The 22,758-nt window shown below is 43.2% G+C and overlaps 1 protein-coding gene across 1 annotated transcript; it reads left to right on the top strand.

The window, feature by feature from the left end:
* Positions 1 to 321: 321 nt before the first annotated feature.
* On the top strand, positions 322 to 21,577 carry NR1D2 (nuclear receptor subfamily 1 group D member 2; the record flags this gene model as incomplete). Its single annotated transcript, XM_082498877.1, is given in 8 exon segments — positions 322 to 366; positions 369 to 657; positions 2,641 to 2,729; positions 3,678 to 3,822; positions 5,458 to 6,074; positions 9,644 to 9,829; positions 13,728 to 13,938; positions 18,413 to 21,577. Coding segments are annotated over 8 exon segments (1,779 nt in total). The 3' UTR covers positions 18,610 to 21,577.
* Between the last annotated feature and the right edge of the window lie 1,181 nt (positions 21,578 to 22,758).

Genomic DNA, 22,758 nt, shown 5'->3' on the forward strand with positions numbered 1-22,758 from the left:
CCCGTCTTTGCTGTGGCTCCAGACGAGCTCCGCTCCGAGGGCGGCCGGGGAAGCCCTCTCTGGGCCACCCCGTGCCTTCTCCCTGCTGCCCCATCCTGCCAGCACCATGGCTTGTTCCTTCGCCTTTTGGCTCTGCCTTTTCGTTGCGACCTGGACCGGAGAGGGCTGATAAGACGGGAGAAGGGGATGGGGCGGATTGGGAGGTCAGCTGTTAGAAATGGATGGAGAGAAGCGAGCTTGAGGGAGGGAGAGAGGGAAAGGAGTGCGCCCAGGAACACGTGATGGCTGGGTCTGGCGGTGCTGGGTCATGGCGTGGCTCACATGGCAGCGGTGCATGTCTGCTTGTTATGTCACTACATGCCGCCTTTTTTTTTTTTTTTTTTTTTCTTGCCTTAGGGGGTGTGATAGCTTACATCAGCTCTTCAAGCTCGGCATCTAGCCCAGCCTCATGTCACAGCGAGAGCTCAGACAGCGGTTTCCAGTCGTCCTCGTCACCCGTACCATCTTCTCCGAACAGCTCCTCTTCGGAAAGCAGCTGCAATGGTCGGAGCAGCGAGGGCTCTGACGGGGCACCCAAGAGCGATCGGCTCGAGGAGACTATTAAAACAAACCAGTCGAGTGTCACTGGTTTGACAAAAGGCCATAATGGAGTCACAAGTATGTTTGGTGCCGGTTCCCGAAACCACCGTTTTTCCCATGTATATTCCAACCCCATATATTACAACCAGATTTTCCATGTGGCCTCCTTTGAAGGCGCATAGCAAAGCCTCCATTTTTATCTTTTTGCGTGATATGTATGGTAATACACATGGTATTGCCATGCAGATGCTGATAGATGGAGGTCCTATTGCTGCTAACTTCAGACAGTCCATAAATACAGTCCAGCTTTACTTCAGATTTTCACTAGTGAAAACTGATCTTAATAAAAATGAAACGCTTGTTTAAAAAAATGCAATGAAGTAACGGTAACAGTAATCAGAAATTGCCTTCAGGAGTATTTATGGAGCTGTCTTGCAAATCTAGTTTCTCTGTTTTTTCATACTCCCTGCTCCTGTCCCTTCACCTTCTCTCCCCCACACATTTCTTTGAGGAACAATAAATTACCAGAACTTTCTATGATATTTACATAGCTGTAGCTGGGACCTTTGTCTTTTTGATTGCACGTCTTAATTTGTGGATGTGAAAACCAAAGTACTCATAAGCTGGAACTAAAGGAGAGCCTGTTAAAATGCATTTAACAATCTAGCTCCAGCTATTTGTTTCCCACTTTTTTTGTAATCAGAGAAGATCAATGATAAAGAACTATATTTGAGCAGTTTTGGAAGGGCAGGTATCAAACTGAGTACTGGAACAAGTGCCTCAACAAACACTCAGCTGGAATTTAGACTGGTCTTTTGAAGGCTGAATTCTTTTGTTGGCAGAATTGTTTTAACAATTTGAATTGTTATGAAGGCAGAATAAGTATCCTAACAGTTCTACCTTAAAAGTTGTTGGTTTTTTTCCTTTTTTTTTTTTTTTTTTTTTTAAGTGCCCCTACCCTAAGTTCTTAGTAAGAACCTTTACTTCCTCTTAAAAATTTGCTAGGTTTTTGGTATCAGGGCAGAGGTTCCTGAGGATGAAACCTGTTGTAAGTTGCTTACATGGATAGATAGATAACACTTTTAGCTCAGTACTAGCTCTGTTTGGGGGGGGGGGGGAATCAACCCAGAAATTTTGTGATTTGGTTCTTTTTCAAAACCTGAAAAAAAAAAAAAAGTTTTAGTTCCTCTTTATAAATGAAACCCAAATGTCAAATACATTACTTTTCTGGTAGAATATGGTTCTGTGGGAGTATTTCCAGCTGTCTCTGTTGCTCACTGTTAAGGTAACTTTGTGGTAACTGAAGTCCCTGGTAAAATTCCCATTGGCTTCAGTGAAACCAATGTTAGACCAGCACTCGGGACTTGCAGAAAGTCTTTATTGACAAGCCGAAATAAAATAGGTGGGGAAAAACTTTAAAAAGAACTAAACCATGAGCATATTTACAGGGCTGAGAAGGTACTTTCAAGTTCGAGCGTGCAAGCATGCCAATCTGGATATACGCTCAAATGAGTAGTCTTTACACATGTAGAAGTGGCTGAGTTACCAGTCCTAAGTTATTATCAAATAGGTAGAGTGTATGGCTCGTTTACAATATATAATAAAATTAAGTGTCCTTTAATATTTCTATTTTTAAGAAAAGGTGTTAATTCTCTGTTGGGGAACCTGTAGCCTTTGTATGGGTTTACTTGTCCTGATGGAAAAACAGACTGAGCCCAAACTTTTGTGGCATAGTTAACTAAATGGTCTTTTTAAAAGTGTGTAAATGTAAGCAGACTTTCTGTTTCTACAGATGAGTACAATGCTAGTGTGACTGAAAGTCCAGTGAATACATGCTTTCGCCCTATTCTGTTGAGTGCTTCATGTTTGTCTTTTTTTGGTTGGGTTTCCCCCCCCCTCGCACTGGTACCTTCTGAACTGTTCAGGGGTTTTGTACATCCTTCTTGTCTGTTCCTCTGCTGTGTTTTTTTGTATACTGAACTGACCTGACATATTTTGCTTTTTAGTGCAGGTTTTAAAAGATGGAAACATGTATCCTTGACTTTTCTGTTCTGATTCTAGAATTTAATGGCATGGTTCTTCTTTGCAAAGTCTGTGGAGATGTTGCTTCAGGATTTCATTACGGTGTTCATGCCTGCGAGGGCTGCAAGGTGAGCTATATTTCCACTCCTCTACCTGCTGGTGGAATGTTCTAGTTCTCCCCACAAGGGAAAAGAGGGGATACTGCTGAAAAAAATGCTTCTCTGTCTGAAATTTATCAGATTTAATTTTTAACAGCGTGTAAGTTGTAAGAAAAGGCAAACCACTTAGCAATACACAGCATTTTCCAAACTGCAGTATTTTGTGTTCTCGCCCCTTGTACAATCCTGCCTGACCTGGAGTGCACGGCAGAGAAGAAGAACTGGAGGCAGAGGTGGTAAGGACCGTGTCACGCAAGACATGTGAATGTTAATTGCATTAAGAGATAGTGGGTGTGAGTGGTCACCTGGGCTGGGACACAGAACAAAACAGCTTTGGAGAAGCAATTCTTTAACACGGGGAAAGCCAGAACCGGGTGCTTGCGTGTTCACACATCAATAGATCTGTATTGTCTGGTATTGTAACAGTGCAAATTTTACATTCTGTGAAGGAGTTTATCACCTTAAGGGTTATGTGAAAGAACCACCTTTGAAGGGCATGTGGTGCAACAGGATGGTTTTGTTGCCAGACTATGGAGGTTGAAGTCAAGAGATCAGATTTTAACTTTCATCTTTGCACTTGATGTCATAGGAGATTGAGGGCATATCTTATAAACGGTCAGTACAGTGATAGAGGTAATACTGGAGATATTTTGCTCTTAGGTGCTGACTATGCAGGGAACAACTTAGCATCCTCTATAGTTAGGAATCATAACTAGTTTGCGTTACACACAGATCACACACGAATGGGAAGTAAGTCATGAAGAATAGCAAGTTCTTTAAAGTCACTTGGGGCTGATGGCTCTGAAGCAGCTGATGAGACACAGTGAGGTTTTCGGTGCCTGCGGAGAGGTGAATCTTGGCAGGAGAATTTGACATGTGCTGTAATAAATGTTGTGGGGGTTGTTTGTTTGTTTACAGGGTTTTTTCAGAAGAAGCATTCAGCAAAATATCCAGTATAAGAAGTGCTTGAAGAATAACAACTGCTCTATAATGAGAATGAATAGGAACAGATGCCAGCAGTGTCGTTTCAAAAAGTGTCTGTCTGTTGGGATGTCAAGAGATGGTACGTTCCTCTACTGAGCAGTGGTCCTCTGAGAGGGAATCTGCTGCCCACCTTAAAATTGATTGCTAAGAGTCTTAACAGCAGAAAACGCATCCGGCCCTATTGTCAGAGACAGGTTCCCTGTCCGAGAGCATTTAGATCAGCTTACCTCCTTGCTCTGTGACTCTCCTGAACTGGTAACTAAATACGGGCTGCACAGCTGTCCTCCCGTCTCTGGAGTCTAATGCAGTGGGATGTGCTGCAGTGGTCTGTCAGGGGGGTGGTTGTAACAAGAGTCTTGATTTTGTTTTAATGAGTTAATATTTGTAGCTGTATCCTGCCTGCGTCTGAACAAGACTTTTCTCTTTTTCTTTTTTTTTATTTGTTACTGTTGTTTTTTTGTTTTTGTTTTTGTTTTTTTTTTTTTAAATGAAAGGGAATTCTGTCCAAACTCATAGTCTTAGAGTAATCATTTATAGAGCCTAAAGACTTAGGCTTGGGTGCATGAGATGAGCATATATCTGCCCTTTTTTTTTTTTTTCTTTCTTTTCTTGGAGGGATGTGGAAGGCAAGGAGGAAAAGGTAATGTTGAGCTGTGTCTCTGACCACCTTGTTGGCTATCCACTCCTTGTGACTTTTTTTTAAAATTTAATGCTGAAATTGTAGTTCATTAGTCTGCTACAATTTACACACTGTCATGAACCAGAACTCTTCCTTCTGTTTCACTTTTAAATTTTCTCTGGGTGTTTATTTCACAAGAACTAGGAATCTTGGGCTGTTAATAATTTAGTGGGTGGAGTGTTAAAACTTATTTCAAATAATTGTTCTGAGTTCTTGTCGTGCATAGGAGTTATTTCATCCCCTAGGCGCTTGTTTGTGCATAAGGTTGCACCTGCTTTAATGAAAGAGTTTTAGTTACGTTAATGATGGACTACTGCATGAACATAATTACATCAGTCGAAACTGGTTATAAGCCCTTGTAAGGCTGTGGTTGGACAGGATGGTAAAGGCAGTTGTAGATTCCCTAGGACAGGGTCAAAAGTGCTGCAGCCACAATGATGCCCATCCCCTTGCCAGCAGAAAATGTCCTTGTCAAGGCAAAGTTATCAGGAAATTTTGCCAAGGTAAGCTTCATTCAGCATTGATTGTCTTAACTGTTTTGGCAAGTTGTATAATTGGTCCATGAGGAGCTGTCTTGTAGGACTTGTATTCAAATATGATATGAACTGTGTTTAAATTCAGGTAATTGCCAGCTCACAGAGTTATACTGATTTAATTGATCCAATCTTACAGCCTGACACTTAATTAATTAACACAACCGTGTGCATAGTCCATAGCCAGGTTTGTAGCAAAAGGGGAAAAGGCTTTAGAGATTGCGTGCTTTTGAGCTGCCTTCTCTCTGTATGTAAACAGCATACATTTCGTATCTCACGCCTGTCCTATGCCCAGGAAGCTCCTTGACTTCAGTGGTAATGCTCCTGCTGTAGTGTTGGTGAGAGCAGTTAAAGTCTTCCCTTAAAAAGCAAGATTTTTTGGTTGGGTTGTGTATTCTGTGTGCATGCATGCTAACACTTTCAGGATTGACTTTTTTGTTTGTTTTTCTTCCCTCCCCCCCCTCCCCCCTTCCCACCACTTTTGATTTCTCCGCCTTGGTAGCTGTTCGATTTGGCCGTATTCCCAAACGTGAAAAACAGAGGATGCTGATTGAAATGCAGAGTGCCATGAAAACCATGATGAACAGTCAGTTCAGCGGTCACTTACCCAATGAAGCGTTAACAGAACATCAAGATCAAGCACCTCAAGAAGACCTTTCGTCCAAGCCCAAACAAGAGCGGGAAACCATCAAAAGCCCTTCCCCCCCTCCTAGCGCTGACATGGCTAAGGAAGAAGTGATCGGCATGGTCACTAGGGCCCACAAAGACACTTTCATGTACAACCAAGAACAGTCCCAAAACCCAGCAGAGATGATGCAGTCCCAGAGTGGGGAGAGAGTGTCAAAGAACACTGAGCAGTACATCTTGAGCAGCGAGCACTGTGTTAGTGGGCTCGGTGGCCCTCAGTACCCTGAAAGCGAGCAGCACCTTGGTGGACAGTACAAAGGGAGAAGCGCAATGCATTACCCAAGTGGGCACGCCATGTGTTTCGCAAACAGCCACTGTATGAACTTCACCGGTGGTTATACTCAGCGACTGTGTGATAGGATCCCAGAAGATGGCTTTTCGCCAAACAAGAACACCGCTTACTCTTGCAGCACTGGAGGAAGAATGCATCTGGTATATTGATATCAATTGTTTGACTTGACTTGGTGAAGGGTTTAGCGATGGGGGTGATCCAGCTGGGCCTCTTTAGTCAGTGAAGCTGTGCACAATAGGCACAACTGCTGAAACTTACAATAGTGACACAAGTTTGGTGGCACAAATGGTGATGGAGGAGAATAATGGCTCAAGTTGTGTGGACGATTTGAAATCGTACAAGTGATGGGGTTTCTTGGCTCAGTTTTTAGCAAACTGAAAGTAGACTAACGTCAGAGCATTGGTTGAAGAAAACTCATGGGTTTCTTAACTGGCTTGATTTAAAAATGAAAATAGATGTTAGGAGTTTATAAATTCCCTTCTTCACTCAATCCTCTTGAAGACTTCACTTTAAAATAGTCTACACCGTCAGATACATTGTATTTTTCTTGAAGGTATCCAGAGCAAATTTCTGGGATGAAAGCTGAGGGCTAGGATTTTAAGCCAGTCTGCATGCCTTAGTGTGTTGTAAAATCTCTCTTGCTGGGTAGGCTGGGGTTTTTTTGGAGGGGGGGAGGGGGCGTGGTTTTGTTTTAATAGGGATAGGCTAATTCAGTTACAGGCAGTGTAAAATACAGGCTCAGTGGGACCCACAGGCCATGCATCCTTTTCCCCTAGAACATCTTCAGATCTGAACAGAGGCGGGAAGAAGATGCACAGCTAAACCACTTGAGAGCAGTTCAGGGTCTTTTCTGTAGTACTCACACAAGTGAGGCTCTTAACACACTTATGGGTACCTTAGATGACTTTGCTAGAGCATTTTCTCACTGAATTTTTAACAAGGATGCTTCCCGTTTTCTTGCATATGGGTTGTTTTGTTTTTTTTTTTTTTTTTTCTCCTTTCTTTAACAGGTCCCCCCCATTTGCCTTGCACCTGCTGTTTCTCTGCCATTCAGGCAACCAGTTCTGTAAGCCCCTTAAAATAGATTGTCCTTCTCTTTATCACTGGAACCGCCTGGGATGAGAGAACATAACATCCTCGTTCTCATCCTGTGCTCCTGTTGAGAAGCACGAGCCCCTGACCTTTCTGAAGTACTTGAGCTGCCGGTGTTTTTCTTCTAGTTTGTAAAGATTCTGTGCGGGTTCTTGAAGGCCCCTGAAAGTCTCCACACAGTGAAGGCTGTTTGTTTTGATGCTGGATTTTTTTTTAAATTTTTTTTCTTCGGTGTGGTTGGTTTTTTTTTTTTTTTTTTTTTTTTCCTTCTTTGGCTCCGGCGTATGTGGACCATGGCATCCCTAGCAGGCTCTGACCTGAATTGCAGACTCTGGGCACTGCACCATGGCAAGCAATAATTATTCCCAACCTTTCTTCCTTGCAGGGAAAGTATGTGGAGTCACTGCAACGGCATTCTTGGCACTCCTGAGAAGCAGAGATTAAACCTGTCAGTATGGGCAGGCAGGGAGTGGCGCAGCCTGCAGAAGCCCAACCAGTCTGTGTGACCTGTGCATAGCAGCTGCAGGGAGGTTTAACACAGCTGAGGATGAGGAAACAAAAGCGAATCCAACAGAGCACTGCAGCTCGCACACACACACACACCCCCTCCCATCCCTGACACAAATGAGGGTTTTACCAGAAAACTCAATGAGAGTGGATCCTACCAAAATGAGTCAGTAGCAGTGAGGGAGTGTAATTAGGCTCTGAACCAGAACGGAGACAGATGTTCAGGGGTTTGGTTTTTTTTTACTCAATACCTCCCCAGCCGGAAAAGCAGAACAGGTCGTTCCTGAAGAGGTTCCTCTGCGAGTGACTGTACAAGCTGACAACTGCTTCCATAGGAAGCCTGTCAGAGTTCGGGGAGTGTCTGGATGACTCTTAGTCATATGGTTTACTTTTAGGTAGCCCTGCGACGAGCAGGGAGTTGGACTCGATGATCCTTATGGACCACTTCCAACTTGAGATTTTCTATGATTCTATGACTCTTGGGCAGAGGTCTCTCAAAACAGCTTAGACATAATATACAGGGTGAGGGGGAAAGTGGCAATTTCCCCTTGGGACCGAGTGCCTGGAGGGTCAGGGTAAACCATCATAGTATGAGAAGTCACGGTGTCCAAATCAGAATGGGGTGCTGAACCAGACATTCCTTATCTTCAGAGTACTGAATTGTTAATAATACCTGTGTAAACTATTGCAGTATTATGAACAGAGCAGTGGTTAGTGTCTGCTGTGCTTCTGTGTGCCTAGACCTTTCATTTTGCCAAAATATTTTATGATTTTCAGTTCGTGGAGAAGGTATTCCTCTATCCCACAAGTAATCATTTGGGTCTGGGCATTGTCCTCAGACGTACACGAAATCTGCATTTCTGTTCCTTGTCTTTTGGGGAGAAAGAAAAGGGAAGAGCTTTCTGCATATTGACTGCCCAGTTAGTAACTGATATTTGGAGGAGAAAAAATACAGAAATGTACATTTAACTGTCTCCATCTTGTCTTCCCTAGCTGTTGCCAAATATACACACACACGTGTATCTGTTGAATATATCCTTATAATGGATCTTGTGACCTTCCACACAAAGAATTGCTAGGCAATTATCAGATTCAAGATCCCTGCAAAAGCAGCATAGCTCTGAGCAATTACTGATCTATTTCGCTGTTTTCGCTTCGCTGACATTATGTAGGATTACATACATTGTTTAGTATACTTGTGAGGCATACTTAAAGGAATTCCTGTCCTTAATGACGACAGGTGAAATGAATATTAAAAGGTTTAAACTTCATTAAAAGATGTAAATTTTAGAAAGCAGAACTGAAAGTATCTCAGAGCGTCTGGTTGGGTTTTAGAGAGGGAATTTACTGGCAGTCAGCCTTGACTGATAAGTCTGATCTCATTGCAATGGATTCAGACTTTCCTACAAAAAAATCACTGTATGTTTCCATAAAAGAAAGAGTGTTTTGTCATCTTGTGACTGAGAAAAATTGTGATACCAGTTCCTTGGTCCTCCTTCAGTGATAGAAAAAAAAAAAAAAAAAAAAAAAAGCAAACACGTAGGAGAGGAAGGTTATCCTGGTAATGAGGGTGTAAACCTGTGACTTGGGAAATGAAGGCTGTGTTCCTTGCTCTGGTGTTGACGCGTTTGTCAGCTTGGCCGAATCTCTTGAGGTGTCTGCAAAACAAGAAAGATATGTGAGAATGATTGTAATCTCACAGTCACTACTACATTCAATTGATTGTGAAATCACAATTAATTGTGAGATTACAGGGGTAGTACAAGTAAGAGAAATCCAGATGTCAGTCATGAGTGACATCAGGGAAGAATAGCGTAACCTGGGTTCTCTCAGGTCTTTTGCTACAAACAATGTTTGGGTTTCTGAGGTCAGCAAATTTAGAAACAGACCGCTAATGGACGGCCATGGGGTTTTTTATTGTTTGTTTGTTTTAAAGGGAGGGAGAGAAATCCAGTTGCTTTGGAACTTGACAGCCATACTGATCCTTTTTCTCTGTGCGTCATTATTGCAAAGTTTTCTTGAAGAATAAACCTGCTTCTTTTAAGTATTTGTCAGTATCTGGAATTGTATCTTTAACAGTTGTTTTCTGTGTGTGCTTTGTAAACATCAGGTCTGCCCAATGAGTAAGACTCCCCACGTGGACCCAAACAAGTCTGGCCATGAAGTCTGGGAAGAGTTTTCCCTGAGTTTTACCCCTGCGGTGAAGGAAGTGGTGGAGTTTGCCAAGCGCATCCCGGGTTTCCGAGATCTCTCCCAACATGACCAGGTTAATCTTCTGAAGGCTGGGACCTTTGAGGTGAGACCACTGTGTGTATGTTGCGGACCTGACAAGCTGTGCGTCAGTCTGACCCCCCCATTGAGAATAAAAATAAATAGAACTGGGTTATATCAGGCAAAACTAGCTTGTTTGTGGACGCTGGCTCTGAGCTTTCCTTAAGTTGATGGTGTCCAGTGCTTCTGTTTGGTCAAGTTGTGGTGAGCTGTCCCTCTTCCAAGTAGCTCAAAGTGCTCAGCCCTTTTACCCTTTCCTCGTCCCTGGGCATTAATAAAAGACTAATGAGGAGATTCTTGGTTTTGGATAGCAGCAGTTACTTTGATAGCTACTTTTGCTTAGCCTGGAGAAAAGCAGACTGCATCTGAAAGGGTGGCTAGTTTAGAAAGCTATCTATTGACTTACGAGTTTTGTAGACGAACATGTTTATTGTTCTGTATGTCCGTCCTTCTGCCACTGCACTCCCTGCCAAAGCCAGAGCATCCATCCTGATTAGTCGCCGCTGGCCTTTGGTGGCACCTGGGGGTTCCTGGAGCTTTCGTCTCCAATGCAGTAACACTGATAACTAGCTGTACTGCTGTAGCTGTGTGGATACTGTGTACCAGCTGCAGCCTGATTTACTCTAAACTAATTCCACCAGGTCCTCGTGGTTAATTTCACCCACTTGCGAGTATGACATATACGTGAATTAGTGGTGTTAAATTCGGAATGATACCAGAGAGCTTGGTGCTGTTATAGAATTAGTGACCTTCGCCAGGGGACCTTTGCTTAAGGTTTTAGTTGTTCTTCCGGACTCTTGTGTCTATTGGAGACCGCGTACATTTTACAAGTACCCAAATGTGAAGTTTTAACACAGAAGGCCAGAAGAGCTGAAGTCCCAAGTATTCAATGTTACTGTGCTTTTCTGGGGAGGGCAGGGTTGGTGATGCTTTTGCTCTTGTTCACTTGATTTATTCTTTCAAAGAGGGGTGCTGGATTTCGTATTTACCTGCACTGAAGACATTTCTCGTGTAACGTGTTGGGTCTTTTGTCTGCATTTATACAGCCCAGTTCTAAAATGGATAATTGTCGGGTTGGAAGGTTCAAGTTATACTGGAAGACTCGGTGCCTGGAGCGTGTCAGTTTCTTTGTTTCTTCCATTTTGCTGTCGTGTATTTTTTGCTGTTACACTTATTCTTGACCTTTTAATATTCATCTACAACTACTGTAGCTAAGGGCTGTGTCTCCACTTCTTCAGCTGCAGCCTCTTACGTTGCTGCTCACGTTACACACAAATGTTGGTTCCTTCCTCTGCAAAGTGGTATACTGTCCAGTGCCCTCAAGGAGGGCAGAAAATCAGACTTGAACTGTGCCTGTAATGTGAAGCCAAACCTTCGTGTTTTGCAAGTAAAATATTTTGTCTTGGCCTTTCTTCACCTCAAGCTTTTCTCAAGCCTCATTCCTATGCCTTTTTGCCAGTTACAAGCTCTGCTGATAAGAAGGTTTCAATATCCAGGGGAATTAATAACAATGTATACAGCTGCATGCTTATCCCTATTCACTTATTTATAAGAAACGTTAATGATTTCTGTTAGTGAGCTGGTACCCGCAGTTAAAGGCTTCTGTGGCATCTTAACAACAGAAAGACCCCCCCCAAAATAATGCTGCAGAGCAGTGGAAAAAAAAAAAACAACAACAGATTAATAAAACCATTGCAATTGAGGCAAAAGGCATCTTGAAAGCCTGGTGCATAAAATATAATTTCTGTCTTCTGGGTAACTAAACTAGGACGTCCCAACGTCTTCATGTTAATAGAAGAACCTCAGTGAAAGTACTGCCTCTGAGCCTGTTTTGGCTCCCTTGGGTACCAGCGTGTGGCTGTCTTGGCACTATGCTTACCAGCAGCTCGTATTCAAGGAGTGCTTGTTAGTTTGGGGCTGAGAAGATGCATGGAGACAATGTTGGTGCAGAAGCAGCATAGCTATATATCTTCACACATATGTAAGCTGAAAAGCCCTCTTAGAACTGGGAGTACTGGGGAGCTCAGTATATCGTGGTGGCATTTGCATGGCTTTGTATGGGAGCCAGCTCAGAAACAGCAGTGAGCATAAAATACGGAACTCGACTGGATTTGAGCTGGTCCTCCCCCACCCCCACAAGCCCCCACTCCAAATGTAGTTGATGGCAGGGCTAACAAGCTCCTTGGATCTATAGGGGTAGTGACTCAATTTCTCCACAGACTCACAAACTTGGTAATTCGGCTGCAGGTGGTGGGGAAGTGAGCAAGCACTTGCCTGTGGGGAAGTTTTTGTGTGCTTCTGTTGCTATGGTCAGGTGATAGGATTGATCAGGTATATCCTGAGCGTGCACAAGTAGGAGTCTGGCTTAAAGGGAAACAGGATGAATCAATCATGTGCTGTACCATGGTCTAAACTGTTTCTTTGGTTGGAAAGGTGACACTGAAATCTATGGGTGAGGTCTTTGCCTTAGTATAAATCAACACTGCTTCGTGTGCTTCGGTTTTGAGTACTGGCATTCATAGTGGTTGCTCATTATTTAAAGTTCATGTTTCTAAAGCCCAGTTCTGTAAGGGGAATACCATTTTGAACTGGAGAGTTGTTGAGTACCTGGTGGGTCCCTGCTAATGCACAAGTTCGGCTTTGTCTGTCTACCCTTTGTCTCCTTTTGTTGTATTCTGAGGGCTTCTGCACCTAGGTTTCTGCCTAGGTTTCTGTAGTTATTGTCATCAAAGGACATATAGCTTAGGTGACAAAGGTGAATAATATATAGTGCTCATGTGTCCATCAGGATTGCTGCATGTCATTTGGCTGTTTCAGTTTAGGAGCAGGCCATGTAATGTGCATAAATGGTGTTTGAATTCTCAAACATTTCCAGGTTTTTTGAACCATCCTTTTTTAAGCTTGTCGAAGGCGCTAGTCTTTGCTGAAAACCTGGTTCTCCTCTTATCTGTAGTAAACATTTAAATGAATGCAGTTATGTAGGGTAAGTGAGAAGCGATGACTGTCACACCAAGAGATTACAGCAAGTCTGAAGTTTTAACCAGTGCCAGTTGGTTCATTTTCTCCAAATAAGAAGGCTGTTGTGTGCAACTTAAACCTTGAAAATGCAAATAAGGTTGTCGAACATGAGCAAATGAAACTTTACAAGCCATTCCAGAGGGAAACATTTCACAATACGACTGAGAAACCACACGAGAAATTTCAGCCCAGAGGGGTAAGTTCAGCACATGTCAACTGCTCCAGCCCAGGTGCTTATACCAAAGGGGTATTCCCAGCTGCAGCTACAGACCAGGTGCCGTTTCAAGCCCTGCTTCCCCATCCTTTTGAAGGCCGTACATGTGGCTCCTTTCTACCAGAGCTCATTAACATTGCTGTGGGAGCAGCGATGCGGCATGTTACTTTCCCAAAGAATGCCTAGAGGGCCAGATCACCAGGTGGTGTAAATCGGCACTGTTTCAATGGAGCTGCTCCAGTTTACGCCAAGCGAGAATCTGGTTCAATACCTTCATTTTGCTCCTCATAAGTGTGGCCAAGAAAACACTTCTTTTAATGCTCTGTATGCCTTTGGCTGTGCAGTGGCTTAAGCAAGTTGTCCTACTGGCGTGTTTATGAATGGCATTGTCTTTGTGGCTCAGGCTGCCTGAGGCTTCAGTTTTAATTTTCCTTCCTTTCGTGTGCTATAGCCCCTCCCCTGCATCCACTCGCTAATATTTTCACTTATTTCTTTCTCTCAGACTACTGGGCCAGAGCTTGCACTGTTTTTTACAGCTCAATAGCATGCTGACAGTTTCTGTATCGAATGCTTGTACAGCGGTTAATGAGACAGTTTGAATGATGTTAAAAGGTTTTAATTTTTTTCGTTGGCTTCCCTAGAAATCCACCTGTATTTATCTGGTTTTGTTGTTCTTTTTTTCTTTCACTAGGTTTTAATGGTACGCTTCGCATCTTTGTTTGATGCAAAGGAACGTACCGTCACCTTCCTGAGTGGAAAGAAGTACAGCGTGGATGACTTGCATTCAATGGGAGCTGGTGATCTGCTCAACTCAATGTTTGAGTTCAGTGAGAAACTAAATGCCCTGCAACTGAGTGATGAGGAAATGAGTTTGTTTACAGCGGTTGTCCTGGTATCTGCTGGTAAGGAGAGAAAGCTAACTAACACCTTGGCCAAATTTTTGAATATGGCTCTCTATTAAAAGTCTTCTGTAAAACGCATACCCTGTTATTTCATGTCTAAGTGCAATTTAGTGGGGTTTAAGCTACTAGCAAGCCTGTAATTTACTTTTTTACGTATTTGCTCTTTCTAATATTGCCTTTTGGAAAAATGTGGCAATGGGCTTATATTTTCCTGCTACTTTCTGTAGAATGCAAAAATACATCTCATAGCCACCCGGTGGCTGTTTAGAAGATCTTTGTCTGACTCATCTAAGTTTCACAGGACAGCATCAGTGAAATTACTCCTGACTTGCACAGCTTTACTCTTGGGATAAGGTGGTATTTTTACTTCCAAGTATCGTCACTGAAGTCTATTGCGTATCTTCCTTAAGTCTAAATCCAAGTTTGATCTCTGCCTGTGTCAGCAAGAAAGCCCTATTCATCTGCATCGTGACTTCTTACCGCTAAAGGTCTGCCAATCCACTAACATCTTCACCGGCCTCGTATCTTGTTTCAGTCCCTGGGTATACAGAACACCCTGGCCCGGATTCAAAGATGGATTAAGCACCTACTTCTGTAGTATTATCTAAAGCCTCAAATTAGGCACATTAGCTCTGCATATAATGCCTGGAATGCAAGATGCAGAATCGCTGCTCGCTGGGTAAGGAGCTCTCTAGAGGTAGCTGGCAGGAATGCTGGTAGTGCCCGCTTTTACAACAAGCCAGCGTTTGGGGGCCACTCACTTCTTGAACAAGTGCACCTCTTCCACATGAGTCATTTACACCCACTAAATCTTATCTTATCGGGGAGGAGCACCCCAGGCATGGTGCTGCAGCCACACGAAGCCTCTGTAAACAAGGTGGGACAGTTCAGTCTACCAGCTTTACGCATGGCCTAACTGAAATGTGGTGGCACAGGATGGGGCCGCTGTAGCCTCTCCAATTTGTAGGCGGCAATAAGGAGCAGAGGGTGGTGGGGAGTCTGCAAGCTTCAAAAGCCAGAACGAATGGCAGGGTGAAGGAAGCGTGGCGCTGTAGTCCGTTAGTGAAAAGGTTCAGGTAGCAGAGAGAAACCTGGGGTTTTAGTTGCTTTTCCAGACTCTGCTTTACATATTTTATCTTTCAAAAGCTAAATTGATGAGAGGGCTGGAGAAAACCTTTAAAATAAGGGCTGAGAATGAGGCCTCTTCCCTTCCTCGTGCAATGTCATGACTAGGCTACAGCCACTCTTCTTGCTTGCTCAGCTGCTGGGCCCGAGAATGTCACAATCTCTGTGCCACCTGTTTTGAATGTAAGTGGCTGTAGCTGTTCTGTTTAAATGTGCTTCTAGCAGAGAGCCAGCCCCCCTCGGCCTTTTAAACACTGCTCCATGCTGTCGGAAGCTCCCAGTAGGGCTGAGCTTAGGGATGGAATGTAACGTGTACAGCATGTAATGTCAGAGCTGTGCAACAGGACCAAAAGAGGAGGTGTTTGGTATTGAGGCTTCTTGCAGCTGCTGAGGATTTTTCAGATGGTAGCTTTGGACGTTGTTGCTACCTATCTTAGCTACCTTGTGATCTGATTTGCAGTCTGATCGCAGCCTTCCTGGACACCTTCACAAAATATTTCTAGGGTTTTATAAAATAAAGCTTCGTTAGTCTTTTAAAGTTTGGGCCCAAACTTGCATTTGTACTGTATTCCAGACACAATAGTAACCTTGGTGGTCACTGTGAGTCCAGCGATTTTCAGATCAACTTCACTCCGTAGCTTGCAACGGAATTGAAATGCTGCAGTCGTTGCTTGCACAAGTCAGTAAGTGAGCAAGCTTCACGTTTGAGCAAGTACCTAAGTAGAGCAGAAGTGCCCCCAACAGAGCTCCTGGGGAAGATGCTTGTAGTGTGAGGGCTTGCCTGGAGGAGAAGGTGCCTGTAGAACTGAAGGATCGTGGGCATCTGTTGATTAAACAGATCTTGAAAGAGATCCCCCGCGCCCCACTGCTCAAGGGATGACCAAGGGAGTGATTTCCCATAAGGGGGAGGCAGAGCTCAGTTAGATAAGGAGGAAGAGTTGAGGAACAGCATCAGAGAGAATGACATGGAGATGCAGGCAAAGGCAAAAGATGGCGTAACTGGAAGAAGAACTGAAGGTGGAAGAATAAGGCCATTAAGACGACTTGATCTCAGAATGAACGTTACTCAAGTTTGAAAAGAAGATAGTAGAGAGTAGTCAAGATTCACATCAGTTCCAGAAGCCGACAGGAGCGTGTGACTGTTGAATCCTGATTAAGTGATCCAGAATATAAAATACCATGCTGCACTAGTTAAAAATATTTAAAAAAAAATTCCAGTTGTTTAAAAAAAAAATCAGTGGAAAAAAAGAAATGTTTAAAAGTCTAAATAGCGCTAGTGGGGAGAACACTTGTCAGAAGTGTCTCCATGTAACACTGGATGAATAACTACTCTTCTGAGGGGTATTTAGAACATACAGAAAGAAGAAGCAGGTGTAGTAGCAAGGAATAGGTGTAAATGTGTACATCCTCTTGTTTTGGTGTCATATGGCATAGAAAGAAAAAGCAGGGCCATACAGTGAGGATGTGGGAGTGTTTCTGGTGGTGCTGAGGAATTACCGTGGTACCATTCAAAAAATGAAAGAACGCTTCATGTTTGGCTTCAGTTAGCTGGATGTGTTGAAGATGGAGGGGAGATAGCAAGATGGATCATGGGCACTGAAGAAAGAAGACGCAAGGTGGAAGCAAAGCTGAAAGAATGTGGCTTGTGCAGGTCTAGAGACCAGATAATCTCGTAACTGAGGGTGATGCCTTGTGGTAGAAGAATATAAAATACACACCCACTATTATTCTCTCTTACTGGAATAGTACTAACAAAAACTTCTGCTGGCCACTGGGAGCAGACTGAGAAGGAGAAGAAAGACTTGGACTAATTGAAGAGGGGAAGCTACAGTAACTCAGCCGAGGCAGCCAGGAAGGACTGGACTGCATTCCTCTGCCTTCAGGGGCAAGACAGTACCGCTGTCACTGTACAGAGCTCTTGAGAAACCTCGTCTGGTATATTCTGCACAAATGTCATCATCCCTGCTCAGGATAGAGCAAACCTAAAGGTTTTGCAAAGCGAGGGGCAAGCGGGATAGATAGTTTAACAAGTAAAGGCAGAGAGGCATCTCTTCATTTGTGCTCTCTTGGAGAGCGGCTGTCAAACCTAATGGGCAGTCCTCACAGAAGAGTGGAATATGTGCTAATAAACATCGTTTGATATTAATCAAAGTTACTAGTTGTTAAGAGTAGAAGGTTCTGGAACAATCTTTCTAAAGGAACAAAGAACATTAACTGCTTCAAGATGGATTCTTAAGTGGATTGTATAATAATTTTTCCCATGGTGGTAGAGATCTGCACTGAATAGTCCAGGAGGACTTCCTAGGCTGTTCAGCTGAGAATTCCAATTGGATTGACACTGGCAGCATAAGGAAGGGATTCCCACTGTGACTGTATGATCTGACTCAGTGCTACTCCAGAAAGCTGTTGTCATTCTGTGTCCCAGTTCTGCAAAGTGCTTGAGTACACGTACACATCAAAGCGCATTTCTCTTGTGTCCGTCACTCATGTATGTATGTGCCCTGCTGAATTTACATGGTGTTTAAAAAGAGAGGCTACAGCTTGGAAAAAAACAGCTGCTGTGCATGGTTATTAGGTGAGATGTTTTGCTTAAAAATTCATGCTTTTAAGCTGCTTACTTAGGTTCCACCTAAAGACAACAGGCGTGTTCTTAAATACAGCTCTCTTGAAAGAGATGCTTCGGGCGTGGGGTGAGTGCAGTATGTGAAAGCATACTTCATGTTGAAATTCTTTTCTTCCTCAGTTGGGAATTTTTGGGTGCATCATGTTTCATTCCGTAAGTGCTTCAGAAGACATTCGGACATAGTGCATAGTCCTGTCAAGGCTTGCGCTCCCTTTGCCCCTGCAGACCCCGTTGTGCAGATAAGAGCGTGGCTTGTCCTGAGTGGAATTTCCTCCTCAAACATGAACCTCCAATTTAAGTTTAGGGTACTATGTCCAGCCGCAAGAAATGTTTGAAATTTTTAGTTCCGTGTTCCCTGTCTCTCTCCTTGCGTTGAAAGTTGTGATTCAGCAAACTGTTTAAGCATATGCTTCAGTGTGTCCTTTTCTGGAAACATGGTAAGTGATTACAGAAAAGGTGATTGAATGCTGCCAGTTCGGCATGAGCTTCATACTTTACAAAGTTGATGCTAAACACTATTTCACAGGCTTTTGGTTTGAAACTTCTGGCATAAGTATTTAATTTTTCTTATGCTTGTTAATTTAGTGAGTGATTCTTGCAGTGGCTTTATGTTGCAAAATACATCTGTTCAGTCTCTCTCTTTTTTTTTTTTTTTTTTTTTTTTTTTTTTTCTTCTTCTTCTCCCCCCGTCCTGTGTTTTTTCTCTCCCACCCCCCTTCTCTTTAGATCGCTCCGGAATAGAAAATGTCAATTCTGTGGAGGCACTTCAGGAAACACTAATCCGTGCATTAAGGACCTTAATCATGAAAAACCACCCAAACGAAGCCTCTATTTTCACAAAACTTCTTTTGAAATTACCTGACTTGCGTTCCTTAAACAACATGCACTCTGAAGAACTCTTGGCCTTTAAAGTTCACCCATAGGCCTTTAGGTCTCATTTGTACTTGGACTTGCCTCGTGTTAAACTGTTTTGTGCTAAAATATGTATTTATACAGTTGTACCACTTGTCAGAGAGAGAGAGTTCACAGATTGTGAACAATTGATAGCTGTCCCATAACCATGCAATAACGCTTCAGCAGGTGCTTTCAGCTAACGGCGGCGCAGCATTCGGCGTCCTCCAAGATCTCCAGACCCCGCTGTGCCCCACTTGTGCAGAAGAGGTTGCGATAAGCCCGAGTCAATATGGACTGTTCTTTCACTTAGGGGGGAAAAAAAAAAACCACCCACCACTGCCCTCTCATGTAAACTGAATGCAAAATAGCTGTGTATGTGCATATGGAGCATGGAATGGGGTGGGAACAATCCTGTGCTAATAGGAAAATGGAAGAGCTGATTTAATTGGTCTTTCACTTATCTAATAGATGTACGTCTGTGTCTTTTGATAACTCACTCATGGTTTCACTGTTGTTATTCCATTAAACCCGATGGAATGATTTCAGCCTGCACCAACTCTTCACTGAGTGTGTGTTCATGCCATGTGTATATAATATAAATAGTTAAGTAATGAGTGTTTATCGCTATATAAAGTACAGAGTTGTGTGTATATATGTGTATGTATATAAATAGTTCTATACATAAAGTATACATATAATTTCTTCACAATATTTTAAACTGTGAAGGAATTTAGACTTACAACAGAAGGTGATCTATGGAAAGAACCAAATAGATGCACTTTGCATATTGCTGAACTAATTATATGAGCATTTCTAATTTTTAGAAAACATCAAATTTGCATTAATATGCTGTGTTTGTTAATTTAAAAAAAAAAAAAAAAACACACAAAAAAACCACCACAAAGTGGCACCAAAGGGACAGAGTCAGATTCAACTTCCAGAAGGGGTTTGTAGAGAATCTCAAGTGGAGATGGTTGGTTGTGGCACTAATGAGATTGATTGTCCATTGCCACTGAGGTTCTTATGTTCTGCTAAAGGTTAAAGAAGCACCAGATGCTCTTCAAAAATTTCAGCACAGCCAGAAATAAACGATCAGACGAATAACAGCATCTATCAGAGAAAAAAAAAAAATGGGAAAAATGTATCCATGGTTGCGTTTGGGTGTATGTGTGTTCTGTGACCATTTATTTCTTGCAATATGTCATTTTGCTGCTTCATTGCTAAATGAGAATTGAACACAGAAATGTGAGATTCCCCACATCTTTTCACAATTTGGGCTTTGTGGTTCCCATGCCTGTTCTTCTGGAGCTCTCCATTGGTGTGTGTGCATGTGCGTGTGTGTGTATGTGCAAAGAAGGTGCACTGGATAGTCTGGATTTTTTTCTTAAAAAAACACCACAAAAACCAAGCAAACAAATGGGACTTTTTTGTTGTTTATGCCAGTAGCAAATTACAAAGCAGATCCTCAAGGCTTAAGATTGTGCTGCGTTTCCATCTAGGAAAGCAGTTCTCTATGGGTTTTCTCCATGTGTAGCAGGACCTGGCACCAGAAAAGAGAGATTAAAAAAAGTCGTAGCAGTTGTGTTAATTAGTTTTGTTTATATTTTGCTAATGGGGGAAGAAGATGCTCCATTACCATTGTGTTTAGTTAACTTACCTTAGAGGTAGCCCTCTGGGTCTCTAGCGTTTGGTAACACTACTCTGCGGAGGGAGAGACCTCTCCGTTTATGACCGCATGTAGATGTATGCGGTGGTTGAGGCTGGGAGGCGGAAAGCCACCAGACTGCGGAGCTCCTCCTCACCATGCGGGAGCATCTCTCACCTCTCGTGCAGCAGCCAGTCGGTGGGAGCCCTCGTGCCTGCCGCGGAGCTGGAGAAGAGGCAAACCTCTGCCTGCCCCCGAGCGTGGGGAGCCGGGCAGAGGAGAGGAGGCTTGCACCCTGCCACAGCTCCGATCGCCTTTGGGCTGGGGATTTCCCCTTGGAAAGTGGTAAGGAGTGCTGGTCAGGAGGCTGAGAGCAGGAGAGGGCAGGTGCTTGAGTAAGAGCTGGGGAAAATTTGGCTTTAGCCGCGGGTAAGGAGCAAAGAGCCCACCCTTTCCCTTCCTCCGCGGCTGCTACAGGATGAGCTGTCCCGCTTCAAACTACTGTAACCAGTGGATAATGGCCCCTTAATACATACAGTTTTGCTATCCAAATGTGATATCGGGGCATCTTGTCCTAATTTCTCTTAACAGTCTGCATCCTACCAGTATTATTTGTTTGAGAGCTTCACCAAATTGCACATTGAACCATTCAGACTTTAGAAATGACAGTCACATGTTTTGTATTATTTAGGAGCTGAAATGACTTCTTTGTAGACCCCATTTCAAATGTGGAAAGTACAGTTAACCCTTGGTTGTTTTGGGAGGGAAGAAGGCTTCTTACAAAGATTACCACCCTACAACTGTGTTTTGTTGTGTTTTGTTCTTTTTTTTTTTTTTTTTTCTTAAAACTGTATTATTAAGCCTTTAGGAATGTATAACCAGGACTGAGTAATTACTGCTTATTAAATTTTTAGTTAGATTGACCGTGTATGCCTATAGATAGATATTCTAACTTGTGCAATTTCATTTGAAATAATCTTCCTGTACATAATGGAAAAACTTATATGACAGACAAAAAGCCCCGAACAGATTGACTGAACAAAAAAGTTGATTAAAGTACAGTTCAAAAGTGACCCACATATTACAAACCCTAGCTGGACTCTTAGAAGAAAATCTAAACTCATCGTGTTAGCTGTGTATTGTGAGCTCTTCTTTTACTGTGTCACTGGTTATACACTTGTTAAACGCTGAGATAATAGACTTCATGCCAGGCATTTGAGTACTGTAGATTGGGTCATTGCTGAAAGATTAATGTACTGTATGACTTAAATGAAATTTTTATTCTTGATTTCATTCTTGATTTTGTTCTTGTTTTAAGAGATTAAATATGGGCATTATGTCAGCAAGCTAAACTGTGTTTCTCCGTTCTTTGTCGTTTTCTGTTCGGAATCTGGAAAGGAGGACAGCATGCCAAAATGAACAAAGCGGCAGTAATGGATGAGAACATCAGCTGCGCTGGTGCAGGGTGGGAGCCTGTACCGTGGTCCACCCGTGATACTGGTCTCTCTTGCCAGGAGGATGGATGGGGTTTTCTGGTGTACTTGGCTTATTACAGTTAACAGACTTTTTGGGTAGCTTCGTTAAAATAGGTAGTAATTTTAAACACCTTCATTAGATTTCGAGAACATAATGTAACTGACAAAATGTGTGTGGTTTAGTTTTTTATAGAGTCTTAAAGCTAGGTTATAAGAGAGGTAGATGGAAAACAATGTACGAAGGGCAAAGATATGTTTGATTTTTCCAACTTGATTTCCTAGTTTGAAATGTTTACTGTTTTAGGAGATAAGCTTCTCCAGGAAATGTTTTATCTGTTGGTGTTTAAAAAACACCCCAAACCCCCAGAATTAAAACAGAAACAAAATTAGGACTGCCAGCACTGGAAAAAATAACAGCACAAAAACTCTTTCTTTTTCCTTGGCATGTTTTCTCTGGTGGCATGTTTGCATGTGGCTTCCCTTGTTGCCGCCAAGTCTGAGCCCCTGTGAGCGGGGCCGCGAGCCACGGCGGTCCCAGGGCCTGGGAGGTCCTTGGGAAGAGCTCTTTCCAGCTTTCGCTGGGATGCTCTGGATGGGCTACAGGTAAATTTTCCCCTGTTTTGCTGTGAAAGCCTTACCACAGCAAATGGGGAGATGGGGCGGGAGAAGCTTCCCAGTGAAAACACGATTCCCCCCTCTCGCACCCCCTTAGTTTGGCAAGATGCTTTGGGGATGGGGACATGAAGCGTTGTGTGCTTGCTTGTGGGAAACTCGCTGGACTTGGGAGTCGACAGCTCCGACTCAAGTGTGAACATGCCCGCAGCAGCCTGCCCTGTTTCTGTCCTCGCTCCACGAGGAAATGGTGAATGTCGCAAGAAAAACAAAGGTATGAGTGTCACTGTGTGAAAGTATAAACTGACGAGGGTGTGGGCAGCCAGCTGCCTCCCGCTCGGGCTTGTGACCCACGGGCTGTGTGTGGGGTGGGAGGGAATCGGCCGTCACAACTGAACCGCAGAGCACTGATTACAGAAACAGTTCGTACAAGGAAATAATTGGCA

The sequence above is a fragment of the Vanellus vanellus genome, assembly GCF_965231255.1.
Source record: "Vanellus vanellus genome assembly, chromosome: 2".
Taxonomy (NCBI): Eukaryota; Metazoa; Chordata; class Aves; order Charadriiformes; family Charadriidae; genus Vanellus; species Vanellus vanellus.